This window comes from Crassostrea angulata, chromosome 5, assembly GCF_025612915.1.
Source record: "Crassostrea angulata isolate pt1a10 chromosome 5, ASM2561291v2, whole genome shotgun sequence".
Classification (NCBI taxonomy): Eukaryota; Metazoa; Mollusca; class Bivalvia; order Ostreida; family Ostreidae; genus Magallana; species Magallana angulata.
In genome coordinates, this window is record NC_069115.1 from 15,250,762 (window position 1) to 15,265,693 (window position 14,932).

General features: G+C 35.3%; 1 protein-coding gene across 1 annotated transcript; it reads left to right on the forward strand.

Moving 5' to 3' along the window:
• The first annotated feature begins 7,511 nt into the window (after positions 1 to 7,511).
• On the forward strand, positions 7,512 to 13,259 carry LOC128184362 (myophilin-like). Its single transcript, XM_052853804.1, has 4 exons — positions 7,512 to 7,672; positions 11,675 to 11,811; positions 12,225 to 12,438; positions 12,747 to 13,259. Exons 1-4 carry the CDS (start codon positions 7,622 to 7,624, stop codon positions 12,906 to 12,908), a joined length of 564 nt encoding a protein of 187 aa, XP_052709764.1. The 5' UTR covers positions 7,512 to 7,621; the 3' UTR covers positions 12,909 to 13,259.
• Positions 13,260 to 14,932: the final 1,673 nt, after the last annotated feature.

The following is a 14,932-nucleotide window of genomic DNA, read 5'->3' on the forward strand; positions in this document are numbered from 1 at the left end:
TTTGTGAAATAGTCTTTACAGTTTTTGAAGCATATAAAATTGCCGATTTACCATCATACAGTTTGTCTATTTTCTTCGATTATTTCCTCAATTTATGTCAGCAAAAGCAATAATTAAATATTAACATATGATATTTTCTCTTCAAACTTTTAGCATGTACATGTAATTCCTATAGACAGTAAGTTAAACTAAGGCGCTACATATTCAACATTTTCGCAATAATCTTTCTTGTTTAAAAATGTTGAAAATGAAACTGTTCATGTCCAAATTGATGTTTGAAATCAAATTCATGAATATGGATGTCAATTATTATGTAAAAGTGCTTTTATTCAAGTTATATTGTAACATAAAATAAATGTAAATATTAATTGCGAGTAGAGATGGGTTTTTTTTTTTAATTGTCAATTGCCCTCGCAGGAAGGTCACCCTCAGGAATTGTGATATAAACTATAGCAATTAAGCAATTATATCACCTGGTCAAATTCCCGTTTCGCACACATTTTTCGATACCTAATTTTCAAATGTGTGCAAAACGGGAACAAACCGAAATAAACTGTGAGAAAATATTACGAAACAGATGTTGAATTTTAAAAGAAAAGTCCAAAATAAAGTTATAATTAAACAGTGAATTTTGCACGGTGATAATACGTCCAGTAGAAGCCTTTAGACGCATCCTGATGCCCCAGTAACTACATTTTCCGGATTTTCTTTGCTATGAAACTGTTTACGCAAGTTGGACTGTGTGGGACCATTGATCTCCAAGCTATATGTTGCAAAAACATAGAAAGTGATTATGAAAAAATGCTATGTCATTTTGTAAAGTTAATTCTGATACATGCAATGTCAGCTTTTGGTCAACTCATTTATCTGAGTTATAATGAATCTGAGATTATTTTTTATAAGATTAATGTATTATAAAACATGCATGTAACGCTATGATATTATGATTACAATTATAGTTCTATCGCTTACTGTTTTATTTTACAGATAGATATATTCTATATCAGCTTACTTATTGCCTGAATTCTGCTCAATTTCTTTGCAATTTTTTTTTTCTCTTTTTTATTTTGAATAGAAAAAGGTATATCTAAATTGATAAAAGATATTAAATCAAATTCCTTCAGAATAATGTTAACTACTTGTACTTAAACCACTGTTTGGTGATTGATTGCTGTTGAATGTTGTTTTGTGTCCAGTCCAGAACAATTCATTCTGCCCACAAAGGGCTTCAAATTTGAACATAAAAAGCATGAGTTTTATTAGTCAATAAATGCATTTCTTGATTATATGCAAATTGGTCTCAGTTGAAAAAGTAATTAGGTCAACCGTAAAAAGCAAGATGACCGAACAATATTTATTAGAAATTGCACTGTAGCACTTCATAAGACTTTGACACACGGCTCTCGGGTGATGCACAAAACAGCAGTATGTGTTCGTTATACTTGTACAAACAACCTACATGCATGCACTCAACACTATGATTGACATTGGCTTTTATATAGCCAGGGTCTGACTTTTGCTTTAAAGTGGTATGGGACACCTACAGATGGGACGTAATTCCTATCGAAATAAACAATAAAATCGAGTAAATATATTTTTTTCTTTCCCAAACGTCTTATCTATACAATCGTAGCGCAATGGTTTAGACATGTTTAAGTCATGAGTTCAAATCCTGCTGGGGATTTTATAATTTTTACCTTTCCAATTTTTTTAATATATTTGCTTTTTGTTAAAATTTGTAATATTTCAAAATTCTAGAAAGGTGAAAGTATTTTGTTTTATCACCATAAATGTCGACAGTTGTCCCATACCATCTTAATACAGTCTGTTTTTGCACGTGCATTACCTTCGTACCATGTATCTACTTTATTCAACATATGTAACAATTTAAGATATGAATTTTAGCTATTTGAATATCATTGGTCAACCTGAATGTGCATCATCTCTAGAGTTATAATAGTCCTTCATTTACCTGAGCAACTGTCATCACCACAAGAGTTTATAATTAATAAAGTAATCAAATTCAATGATGTCACAAATACATCAAATGATCTATCGAACACACTTAGAAATATCTTCATCTAGCTACAAAGTCCTTATTTGAAAATTGAACTTTCTACGACTCCCCCCCCCCCCCCCCCCCCGACCTCCCTCCCCCCTTTCCACTTTTTTCCAGACACCTGAAAATTCGAAATTAAAGTTTATAAATATATTTACATTTTCCAGTGGCCTGTGATAACACTACGTATCGATTTTGCACTATATAACCCATACTACAAATGACGCCAAAATGAGGCGCCAGCGGGGTTTGCTTATTTTTATTTAAGTATTTAAAGGGGCATGGTCACGATTTTGGTCAAATTTTATTTTTCTGTTTTTATTATTTGCAATGCTTAAGGAATGCATTTCTAATGATCAAATGAAATCTGGGTGCCAGTCGTTGAGTTTTAAAGCTGACATGAATTCATAAATACGCATTATTTCCCTTTTATCTCCGACTACCGCCATATTAGTTGTCGATTTCTATTGTTCTGCTCATCGCTACACACCCCCTATATAAGACCGAAAGCACTATTCATGCTTCACCGCATTCAGGTATTTCATTCACCCGAGCACGTTACCCTCGACGAAAAAACGTGTAGAAACGCGTTTTGAACAAAAAATAATATAACAACCACTGCACTGGCAAGAAATATCCAATGAACGACGAAACAAGACAAACTGAAATCAAGACACAGATGCTTCAAAAATCCTCTATAAAATTGTAGACCGTTTTCCTGTGTATGTTATAACATTGCACATGCGCAATCACACACTGTGGCAGATCGAGCATTGTCAATGATCGCATGGATTTTTTTGTAGAAACCGATGGAAACGATGTCACGTTGTTACTTTCTTGGATTTGCTATCATTTATCTACTGTGTTGTATGTAGTGCCGCCGGTGACTTCAAAAACATGCAGACGTTATGCACTCTGTATGAACGACACACGTGTTCGATGTGCATGTGAAGTAAGGCATCACTATCTGTGTAAAATAGTACGGATACCTTGGAAATTCTTTCAAAGAATAAATATATTTTGTATTTTATTGATTGCTGTTTCCATTATTCTTTACTACAAATATTTTACTACAATATGTAGTTCATGCATTTAGAAGTCCGTGTAACCTGAATGCCTCGATCGGAAAGCAACCGACCGTAACTTTCTCGACCGGTATATATACCCCAGTGGCAGTAGAGGAGCGATGAAAACTAAAATGGCGACCAAACGCTTTTATGAGTTCATGTCAGCTTTAAGCAAGATACAGGGTTTACAATTCTTCGTCATGTAAACAAGGCTCGTGCCCTGTTTTTGTTTACATAGGTTCAATATACCAGTAAGAAATATTTTTAAAGCTGATTTCTCTATCTTATTATTCATTTTAAGGATAAATAAACAGTTCCTAACAATTAACACATTCATTTTAGGTCTAAAACTGGAATTTTCACTTCAACATTCAAAATGTAAACAAAAGATTTGTTTACATAGCGAAGAATTGTAAGCTCTGTTACTCGCTTATAACTCATCAAATGACACTCAAATTTTGGTTGACTATTAAAAATGCCTTACTGAAGCATTGTAAACATTAAAATCGAAAAAATAATTTTTGACCAAAATCGTGACCATGCCCCTTTAATAGTACGATGGCTAAAAATCTATTTATAAAGCCCTTCGGGCTTTATTGGATTTGATCACGCCCCGACAAAAATTATCACCTCATTATACTCAAAGAATGATTCCTTATTCCTTATATAATTTCATTTTTATGCTACACAGTGCTACTGCCCCCCCCCCCTCCCCTACTACCGCCCTTGATGATGATTTGGAATATTTGAGGATGTGTTTCAGGCACGTAGCATCGTTTCTGAAAGTGAGGGGGGCAGACTCATCCAAAAAATCTTGACAAGCAAAAGAAAGCAAAAGAAGAAAAAAGAAAAAAAAAGGAAAAAGAAAATTATGACTTTCCAAAAATCTTCCTAATCCGTGAGGGGGGGGGGGGGCAACTCCATGATAATTCAAATTTTTATATGTAAATTTTAAACAAATTAGTTGCTGCGAGAAAAAGTGGGTAGTCCCCCTCCCCCCCCCCCCCCGGACCCCCTGATGCTACGTGCCTGTGTTATCTTTTTCTTTTTCAATTTTTGGTGTGTTGGGGTACGTAAGTCAACCCCTCCCCTTTCAAAAACGCTGTTACGTGCTTACATTTTTTATGCATTGTTGATGGAGACAAAAGATATTTTACGCTGTGAAACACAAAATACAGAGTGAGAGAATGAAACATTCACTAAATAAAGGAGAACGTCTAATAAAGATTTTAAAAAAGGATGAATAAAGAAAAAAATAATAAACAAGGAGAATAAATTAAATGGTGATAAATAGTATGAAAGACAAGGAAGGTAGGACAGAAAGGAAACAAAAAAGATTTAAAAAGGAAGGAAGAAAAACGGCCAAAAAGGAAGAAATAACACAATGAATAAAACAAGATATCTGAAAGATAACGCTGAGACTTTTGTTTGAATTAATCATTTATTATATCAAAATATGGGCATACGTGTCTCGCCTTTACTAAGTAATTCAAGCATAAGCATGATCGTATTTTTTTTTTAAAAACTGCTCATCATTATTATGCACCAAAAAAATGTTCTGCTCTTTCTCTGTATCGTTTTATTATTTGATACTAACAAGTTCATATACAAGTATAAGAAAAGGAATTTAAGATACTTATCCTTTTAACGGACGGCTGTCCGTTAAACAATTATTTATACTAGAATGATCGTTTAACGTGGCACACGTTGACGGGGTGTGTGTGTGTGTGTGTGTGTGTGTGTATGGGTGGATGATATGGGTCGCGGTGGGGGGGGGGGGGTCAAAGTTGAATCAATATCAAAATTTGTTGGTTAACATTTCACATGGTCAAAAGGCCAAGAAAAAAACAGGATCGTTATAGGATTTGATCACTTGACTTAAATTTATATATTTCCCCATATATAATTCATAAAAACAATACATTGTTCAATTTTACAGTACGTCTAAAGTTTTGAGTCGAGAGAAGATGGAGAAGTGTCATAAAATACATACACAACTTTAAAAATGCATATACGGCTAAAACTCTACCTTAACTTACATGTAGCAAATGCGAGGTGTACAGTATGTACATGTAATGACCTCTGACGCTGGAAAAGGGGGAGGGGGGGGGGGGTCTTTGAACCATTTTAAAAAGGCCTTGGACTTTCAGTGGGACAAAACTATTTCTTGCGTCAAAATAAGTTACAAATGAGCCACTGCACAAATTGTGTGGTCTTAGTTTAAATAAAAAGCCAGACAAATATTGGTTTTTGGCTGATATTGAAATAGACAGGCCTACGTCACAATGCCGTGTGACACAACTACCCGAAGTCCTTGTCTCTTGTTAAAATGGTTCTATTCACTACGTACAGGACATAGAATTTCAGCAAATTTATAATGAATACAACGGTAAACATAAAACATGTATTCCTTTTAATTCTCGCAGCAGGAACTATTAATATGAACAGATAAACATGTGCACATAATTTGAATAACTTTTAAACTATTAGGCGTACAAATAGCTGCATGCATATACATGTTGCATAAACCAGAAATGATTAAATACGCATTTATAGAATAACTGTATACAATATTTTCGTGACAAAACAAAAGTGTGTGAACTCCTGAATTTTGATTCAAGAAAAATGAACGCCAACTCGAAATTAAGTTGGAATACATTAGCTTTTTGACCACATGAGAACTTACAACAGGTGTGTTTCACAACCCGGTGAACAGGTAAAAGAGCTGCACCCATACATACAACAGAAAAACAAGAAAATAAAACGCTAAAACTTGACAAGTTTCGTATAAATAAAAAACAAGAAACCTAATTACATATTCATCCTTTAAATAACAAGGTGTAAAATTCAAAACTATCCCCTCAATCTACAATGGAATAAATATACATGTATCATATTATTTTCTGAACATAAAAAAATGCATAAACTGAATTGCTCTAAAACTTAATACTCATAAAAACATTCCTGTATACTTAGTCAAGAAGAATTTTTCGCATAAAATCTATAAATAAAAAAATACATGTACATTATTTATTTAAAAAATAAATGAATTACTGGTATAATTTCAAAGTGTTGGACTCTAATAAATAGAAAAAAAAAACTTTAAAGAATTTCATTTTACTTTAGTTGGAGTTTGGAAATCTTCCTCCTCGGCCTTTATTTCTTCCACACTGAACATTTTTTTTTTCTTCAAAAATCAATACATGCAATGAAGCTCAGGTAAAATAAAAAGATCAATCTCTTAAAATTACCTTAACTGAATCTTCATCAAACTGGGTGTCTGGGGTCCATTTATAACCATGTTTGATTTGATTTGACACGACTAGGATTATTTAGCTACTCTACCACGAGTTATCTCTCTCTCTCTCTCTCTCTCTCTCTCTCTCTCTCTCTCTCTCTCTCTCTCATTGTGCCGGTCCCGGTGTGGTAAAAAACTTGATTAATTACATCCTAAGTATATGCATGGATATTATTTGACGACTACACTGAAGTCAACTTACTTCATTATTTTAATTCTTTATTAAGTAGCAGGCTATAATAATAAGTATAGGCAAAATCTTCATTATGTTAATAATTAACTCGATTAAAGAAGTTATGTTAAAATTACGAGTAGCGTTCATTCTGTGTACAGTTTATAGCTTTACCCATGTCATGCAATCCTTTTAATCCCATAAAATGCTAATATTTGAAGTATTAAATGTCCTTTCTCAAAGAATTTTTAAATATTTGAATAACAATTTATAATGTTTTTATAATTACATGTACATCGTCGAAATTATTCTTTCCCACGTGGCCGCATAATTTTCCCGTGAGCTGTAAAAAAGTCATTTATATTCGTATTTAAAAAGTTATCAAAAGATATGGGTGGCTTAGTCCGAAGTACTTAAAAGATCTATGCACCCACGAGCCAAACTTGTTAATTGCAATATATATGTCGTGTGTTTACTATATCAGCGCACACTGAATTGCATACCGTACCAAAGAATTAAACCGCGCGTCACTGGTCTTTAAACAATGAAGTCTTGTGGGCTGTATAATGCAGATATTTTTTTACCTGTAGACAATAACTGTTTACTTAAATACTGTTAAAGTCGCATAATTCATCAATGAGTCTACGGGGCGGTATTTTGCCCCATTATGAACGCACACCTTTAAAATTTAACTCCTACGAATTAACACTACCATATAAGGATATGTGCACTTTAAAATATTCACTTTCCATCAAAGGGTTTTTGTGTTTGACGCATGTTTTAAAAAAATAGTCCCATTATATGTTACATTATGGGAGTTAATGAATTCAATAGAACACGCCCCGCCTACTAATTAAAAACCAGCCAATCCGCGATCAGATTTAGCTGTCACCTGATGATGTGAATCATTCCTAGCTGGCCTCGACAAATTGTTTACATTCTAAACTTTACAGCACCGGACGACTCTTATCCGCAGTCTGATATTTAACCAGCGTCGGTCCTGAAAAAAATTCATCTCACACACCATGGCATACAGAGCAACGAAATCTGGTCTAGCGGCCGAGGCCCAAGGAAAGGTAAGGCAGACCTATATTGACCGGTGGGGGTCAGGGGACTTGGTGATGTATCGATGTGTAATTAGTGCGAGATACACGTGGATGATGTGTTGTGTCATCAATTGATGGAGGCGCGGATCTAAGATTCTGTTGATAGTTCTTTTATCTGTTGGGATTTACTGATTTGTACCAGTGAATGTTGATAAGGATATACGCAATATATTTCTGATATGTTGGGTCTTTTTTTAATCTTACTGAGAGATTTTATTTTTTTGCAAACCTGATTTTTTTTTGTGAATCGTGTGAGTGATCTGCGACGGGAAATAAATCAACTGAATTTTACGTAAACTCCATTTGCAACGTGCAGCTGATGCATGTGATATTTTATCTTCCTTATGCACACACTCGTTTTATTTAGATTTCTTGACAAAGCTGTTTATGAAAAAGAGACCCGTTATATGCACTTTAAACTAATTTCGAAATTAATTGACGAAAGCACCCTGTTTCTATATATCGACCGTTCATTGTGCTTCACTATGCGCTACCTTGCCTCAACATGGGCATCTATTCAACAACGAGACTTTTGATTAAAATTCCTCGCAGATTGAAATTCCCAGCATTTCTGTGTATAGAGCTCGGTTGACAAGTACTTTTTCATCGTCTTTTGGGGCAACGCCGGAAAATGACTTGGGTTTAAGATAAGTGCTTAGTCTTCCTGTCAAGGGGTCACCGTGGGGTAAAACTGAGAGACAGGAAGGGTACACAGGGGGACCAATTATATGATAACATTGTGACTGCTGAGATAACGTTAAGTGATGGATAGTGATTAGCTCCAGAACTTGCATAAAAAGAGTGGATTATTGACCACACGATTTTATGCCAAGTATTCAAAGATAAGGGGTAGCGGGAGGGGGGGGGGTGTACCCCATACCTTACTTGCGCACAGAAATAAGCTGTATCATACCATGTTATGCGTCAAACAACTAACTCTTTGGAGAAAGCTCTCGTAAATGCGATTAAATTAACCAGGGGAAAAAAAATAAAAGTTGTAATGTGTTGTATTTCCTTATTGATTATTCAACACACCCATTCTAAACTGGTGACGTATATATCAAAGTAAGCTATGTGAATCATGTATTCAGTATTCAACAGGAAATGATTTCATAAAGAGGTGAATGTTAATTATACACTACCATGTGACAAGCTAGCTAAGATCCCGCGTGGAAAATTGCCTCATTTGGGGGACAATCAGAATTGTTAATTTACGGCTTCGAACTAGAAATCGTAATACATCATGATTTTATTGAGTCGAGTGTAGTCGATGTTGCGCGGGAAAAGTGAACTGAGACAGCAAAATGGGAGGGGGGGGGGCAGGATGTGGAAAGGAAATGAAATAAACAATTTATCAAAGAAAACTACATTTAAAATCCACAAGTATGAAATATATCCGATAGAATTTACAACGATGTTGTTTATTTGACACGGAAATTAATTGCGTGCATGTTTCTTACAAGTGTGCGGAATTGCAGGCACTTGTTGCCCCTCCCTAAATAAATTTCCTCCACTTTCATGCGACCGTAAAAACAGGTTTCGGCGCTGGGATGGAAGGCGCAATATTTTATCGAGTCTGCTAAATTTAACAGGTCTTTACCCGAGCCGCCGAGACAAGAAGCTATTTGTTTAATGAGGTCGGATAAAATATCTCAAGAATGTTTACATTAAGAGCGACAGGCCAGCGCTACGAAATGCTGCTGTGTCTAAGCACGCAGGCGCGTTTATGACAATATAAACGGGCGTGGATCTAATGTGGGTGTGTACTGATAAGAGAGGGTGCGGACCTCATTTCGAATTGTATTACATTAAATTATTTAAAGAACTATTTAAAAACAATCTTGCCTAAATATTGTCATCACTCATCATGTTGTTAAACGCCTATATTGAAATACAAATAAGGAAGGGGTGTGTGAGTGGGGGGGGGGGGGGGGGGGGGTTAAGATCGCTGAACAATTCTTTCACTATATATTGGATAATGGTTTTAGGTCAATCAAATTAAAAGAAAGGCTCAATATTAAAGACACCACGCTAACTGGTTAAATGTGATCTTTATCCACCCCCCCCCCCCAAAAAAAAAACCAAACCCCACCCCCCACCCCCCCAAAAAAACCCCGCTAATTGTCACACGTACACGTAAGTACACGTAGCCCCGGCTACTACATACGCTACAACTAAATAGTCCTGGACTAATACCGGTATGGACACCAGGAAATGGCAGAAACTGTCATAACATGCACTGCACTTTTAACTTTTCAAACATACAATAGACTTGACGTTCAGGACATGGCTGATCTAGAACTAGACTAGGTATTGTAACGAGGGGATGAAGGAAGGAAACCTCTCCCTATATATGTCCGCATTGAAGAATGCTTCAATTGTTTCTCTTATCTTCACTCAGCCACATCAAGTGTTGCATTTCTTAGCATATAAACACATAAAAGTTTGGGTGTAATCTCCACTCAATGCACGTGTTAATGATGTCCTTGTGACATTTTTTATGACAAAACCTGCATAAATACCACCCATGTGTACAATACAACGCAGTAATCAAATAGAATATGTCAGAAAAAAGCCCCTACGTTGCGAGATTTGCCTAGTTGCACAAACTGTAGACAATCAATAAATGATGTTTGCTGGGTATAAAACTTGCATATTGCACGAATTATATTAATAAAATTCATTTTTTTTTATGTACGACATTTAGATGTGTTGTAACAGAAGTTAGATGTGTCATAGACAGTTGAATTGATCATCCAATATAGAAGTGTGTGTTTGTCCCGGCACATATGCCTGGGGGCAACGAACGAATACATTATGCTAGACTTAACGAAAATCGAAATAAACAAGAGGTGTTACCTTGATAATGTGAGAGATATGCGAGGACAGGCGCGGATCTCAGAGAGAGAGAGAGAGGGGGGGGGGTGTACAATCAACGTATTTTCACGAATGGATGTTGCGGTGAACGAATTCTATCATAACCGACGTTCTTTTCAGAAGTCGATTAAATTTTCAAAATGTTGAATATTGATGCGTTCCGCATATCATTAAGGCCATAAAGTATACAGACTGTTGATAATAGCAAACCGTTATATGGGACATTACTAGATATTTTTCTATACAGCAAAATGCAATTTAAAAAATTATATACTATTCATTCGAAAGAAATTGCGTCTACCAGTTATGCAGAAGAAGTAAAAGGGTTTTATTTAATTGAAAGGTAGAAATCCTTATTGCAAACCTATCAGAGATGCTTTTCTTTTACGCCAAAGGATAGCAATTCATGTCATATCGAGTGGAATAACAGGATTTAGCCCATGGACAATGGTGGAAAGTCGTCCCATAGCAAGGGGGATTTCGTAGCGATCTATTTCCCTCTCACACGTCCATTGATCTGCACACACGAGGCTGTAATACCATTGACTTTTAAAGTACGTTCTCAAAACACAGGAAGGATTCCACCAGATTTTCCGCGTCAATATGTCTCGTTTCAGTTTTGGAATGAATGTTGTTTTTTATAATTTTATTTCAATGTGAAGGAGGCCATTTTATTCAGGGGGTTCCCTGTTTTTAATGTGAGAGAGACATGTGTCACGCATCATTGCGAATAAATCACACCAAATGTCAAGATTCAGATAAAATACCAGATTCTCCAGTCTGATGCGTATTGTCTCATGACAGACACGGTTATCGTTCTTGAACCATTTTCAAAGCACGTCAGATCTATAGTTCTTTGCAAATATATTTTTCACATATCTATTGAATATGCTACCCTCTCCTGGTATCAAATATTTAAAACAGATTCAGATCTTGACTTGACGGCTATCGAAGGGGAAATTGTTAACAAGAGAAACAAGAAATAACCATTTTATTTTTCCACCACAAATTATTGTCTTTTGTGACTGTCGGTCAAAATATCGGGTCTCAGTGGTCGAGCCCCTTTTTATATGTGTTATGTTGATTTATTTTTAGATCCGCGGTAAATATGACCAGGGCGAGGCCCAGAAAGCTCTGACCTTCATCAGTCAGAAAATCGGGGAGGGCTTCAGTACATCCGGGGACATGGACAACTTCCAGAACCAACTCAAAGACGGTGTCAAGCTCTGCAAGTACGTATATAGTACATGTACCTAGAGACGTATCTAAAGGTCGAAAGATAAAAACAGTTTTACTGCTTGATTTGATCTTTGAATTGTCAATATTCGCGGTGACTATTTTTTTTATGGATCTCCTTGGTACTCCTGAACCACCAATGAACATCACCGATAAAATGTGGAACATGGTCTTTACTATTAATTCAATGTTTACAGATATTTTATTTACTATTTTACTTTACTTTACTACATTACGTTACTTGACTTTACGTTACTTTACTTTAGAAGATTCTCAAAATTACATCATAAACCGTAAAACTACATCTTAGATTGTAAAATACTATTCTTGAAAATTGGCACTTGCAAATTTAAATGATTAACCAGTAATCTTATTTATGTTGTAATCTTTACATAAAATGTGTTTACAGATTGGTAAACGCCTTGAAACCAGGTTCCATCCCAGAAAAGAAATACGCCACACCCCCCACGATGTCATTCAAACAGATGGAGCTGATCGGATTGGCTATTGACAAGATGAAGCAGCTAGGAGTCCCCGACCACGAAATGTTCCAGACGGTAGACTTGTACGAGGGTCAGAATCTCCACCAGTGTGTTATCGGAATCGGTGCCCTGGCCAGAAAGGTAAAGGTCAAATGTGAATGTCAAGGTCATGTCTATGTAGTTAATGCGAGTCATGGTAGATTTACCATCAACATGACAAATGCTGAAAAGTTAAGGAGGAATCGTAACATTAAATTTATATTTAATCATTCAATTTTGTGAAAAATATATCATTATGTTTGAAACGGATTTGAACCTTGACCTTGTTATAAAAGTAGCAAAAATATTTTCGACCTTGACTAATATGTTTTGATTTACTTTATTCATTATTCAGTTTAAGTAACTAAAGATGATTATGTAAGACTAATTGACTGGTTTGTTTTATATAGATGGGCGCATATGGACCCAAAGAAGCAGATGCTAACAAGCGAGACTTCACAGAGGAACAGCTTAAAGCGGGACAGAATATTATCGGTCTTCAAATGGGAACAAACAAAGGTGCTAACCAATCCGGAATGAACATAGGAAACACCCGACACATAGTCGACTAATTGACTTCTTAACTTCCTGTGCACGATACGTAATTTGCAACTCAGCAATTTTTTAACCTCAGCAGATCCGCTGAATATATTAGACTTTTTTCGAGTATGGTGACAGCAAAACATGGATAAAGGTGATTTTATTGCTCACGCAAGCGCAAAAAGTATAAGTTTAACCAAATAATGCGTTTAAATACCATTTGTTTATCGTGCTACATGTATTTATTTTTTACATGCAATAAGAAGGGCAATGACAGGGACCAATTGATGACGTCAGTCATTTACGTCATTTACCATTTTGTTATTTAGTAATTTACATTATTGTTTACATGGTTTATATAATAAACTTTTTTATACATCAGCGATTTGAACGATTTTTTATTGTAATTATAAGCTTTTAATATTAAAAAAGCACCCCTCGCTTTTGATCACGCTTTTGAGCCAAGTTGGATTGGAGAATCTGCTCCAGAGAAGAAGTGATTATCCTCATTATACCTTAATCCTCGATATTTATCAATAGGTAATAAGCAGCGCAATAAAGAAAGCATTTGTCCGTTTACCCAAAAGTACTGCCCAAAGACTTCTTACGTTTTTTGGAGAAGCTAGTCGGAAAGGAAAATCTGAAATCTTTATCACGGTACGCGTAGCGTACAGAATGGACGGGGAAATGTGTGTATACCATCGAGACCCAGAAACAATCACTTCCGTAATGAGCAAGGATAACTTATGAGACAAATCAGATTATATTCATGTACGTCTAGTCTCTAGTACATGTACATGTAGTATATCTCTGATAGGTTTCTATTGATTGAATTGTGTCCTTTACTTATTAATTAACTGATTAACTATAATTGATTAAATGACGTCTTTCATCCGGGACTTCGAGAAGGCTTCTTTTCCGCTCATGGACATGAACTGAATGGTGTTCTGTATTCTATATACTATATTGGATTGGATTTCTCATCTTTTTTGTTCTTTTATATTCTATCAAACTTGGACCGTGCACATTCTTTATTTTCACTATGAAATATGATATTTACTTTTGTACCAGTGGAATTAGCACTATCCTCGAACCATGCAGTAAATAAAAATAACAAATTAATCCTCGGTACTATTGAACCGACCTATACCTGAACATGCCTCAAGGCATCATAGTTAGACACAAGAGATTATTACTATGAATGCATGTATATGGGTCTTTTAAAAATGTTTGACAAAATCGTAGTCGTTTATCAGAACTAGAGCATATGTACCTCACAATTAGTTAGGTTGTTTTTCTGATGAAGCGCTAGTATTTCATTAAAGACGCAATAAGTTAGTGATGGTCTTGTAAACATAATGATAAAGATCAGCTTACGCGAGTGACTAATTGTTTGTGTTGTTCGCTTTGTAGTTTTTATACACTATTAAAAGAAGGACTAAATATATACAAGAAATTGGTGATTTACCAAAAAGGATGTCATTTAAACTACCAGTCAATCCGTTTGATCAACTGTTGGACACTCGCCAGCTGAGTGCTAAGTCAATGGTTGTTATCCAACATAAAAGGATATTTAAAAAAATTGACTTCTTAATCTTGTTTTCAAGTTACACCCATTGCTTTGATGACTATATATATTCTCTTTTGAGAAGTGGACAGACATAGCCTACATCCACTTCGAAGTGGATGTAGGCTATGTCTGTCCACTTCTCAAAAGAGAATATATATATATATATATATATATATATATATATATATATATAGAGCTATGGATTATATATATATGACTTATGTCGTTGCTTGAAGATTTCGATTTGATCTGACCGTCCTAGCCTGTCGATGTTTGAATTTGCTTTTGTGTCATCCATTTACACATGATGAATGTTGTGCATTGCAACGACTTCCTTTTACTGTTTACAATACCAATAAATTTTGTTATATTTTCATGTTAAATACTGAAATCTGATTGGTTAAGACGCAGTTAATAATATTTACTATTACCCTCAGCGTTAGCAACGCACTTGGCAACGGGTAACATTAAAAAATGTTACATGCG

What these genes read in the sequence shown, in the direction of transcription:
- LOC128184362 (XM_052853804.1), top strand. Translation starts at nt 7,622, where the DNA reads ATGGCATACAGAGCAACGAAATCTGGTCTAGCGGCCGAGGCCCAAGGA. An exon ending in CGGCCGAGGCCCAAGGAAAG is followed by an intron (nt 7,673 to 11,674) that starts GTAAGGCAGACC and finishes ATTTATTTTTAG; the next exon opens with ATCCGCGGTAAATATGACCA. An exon ending in GACGGTGTCAAGCTCTGCAA is followed by an intron (nt 11,812 to 12,224) that starts GTACGTATATAG and finishes ATGTGTTTACAG; the next exon opens with ATTGGTAAACGCCTTGAAAC.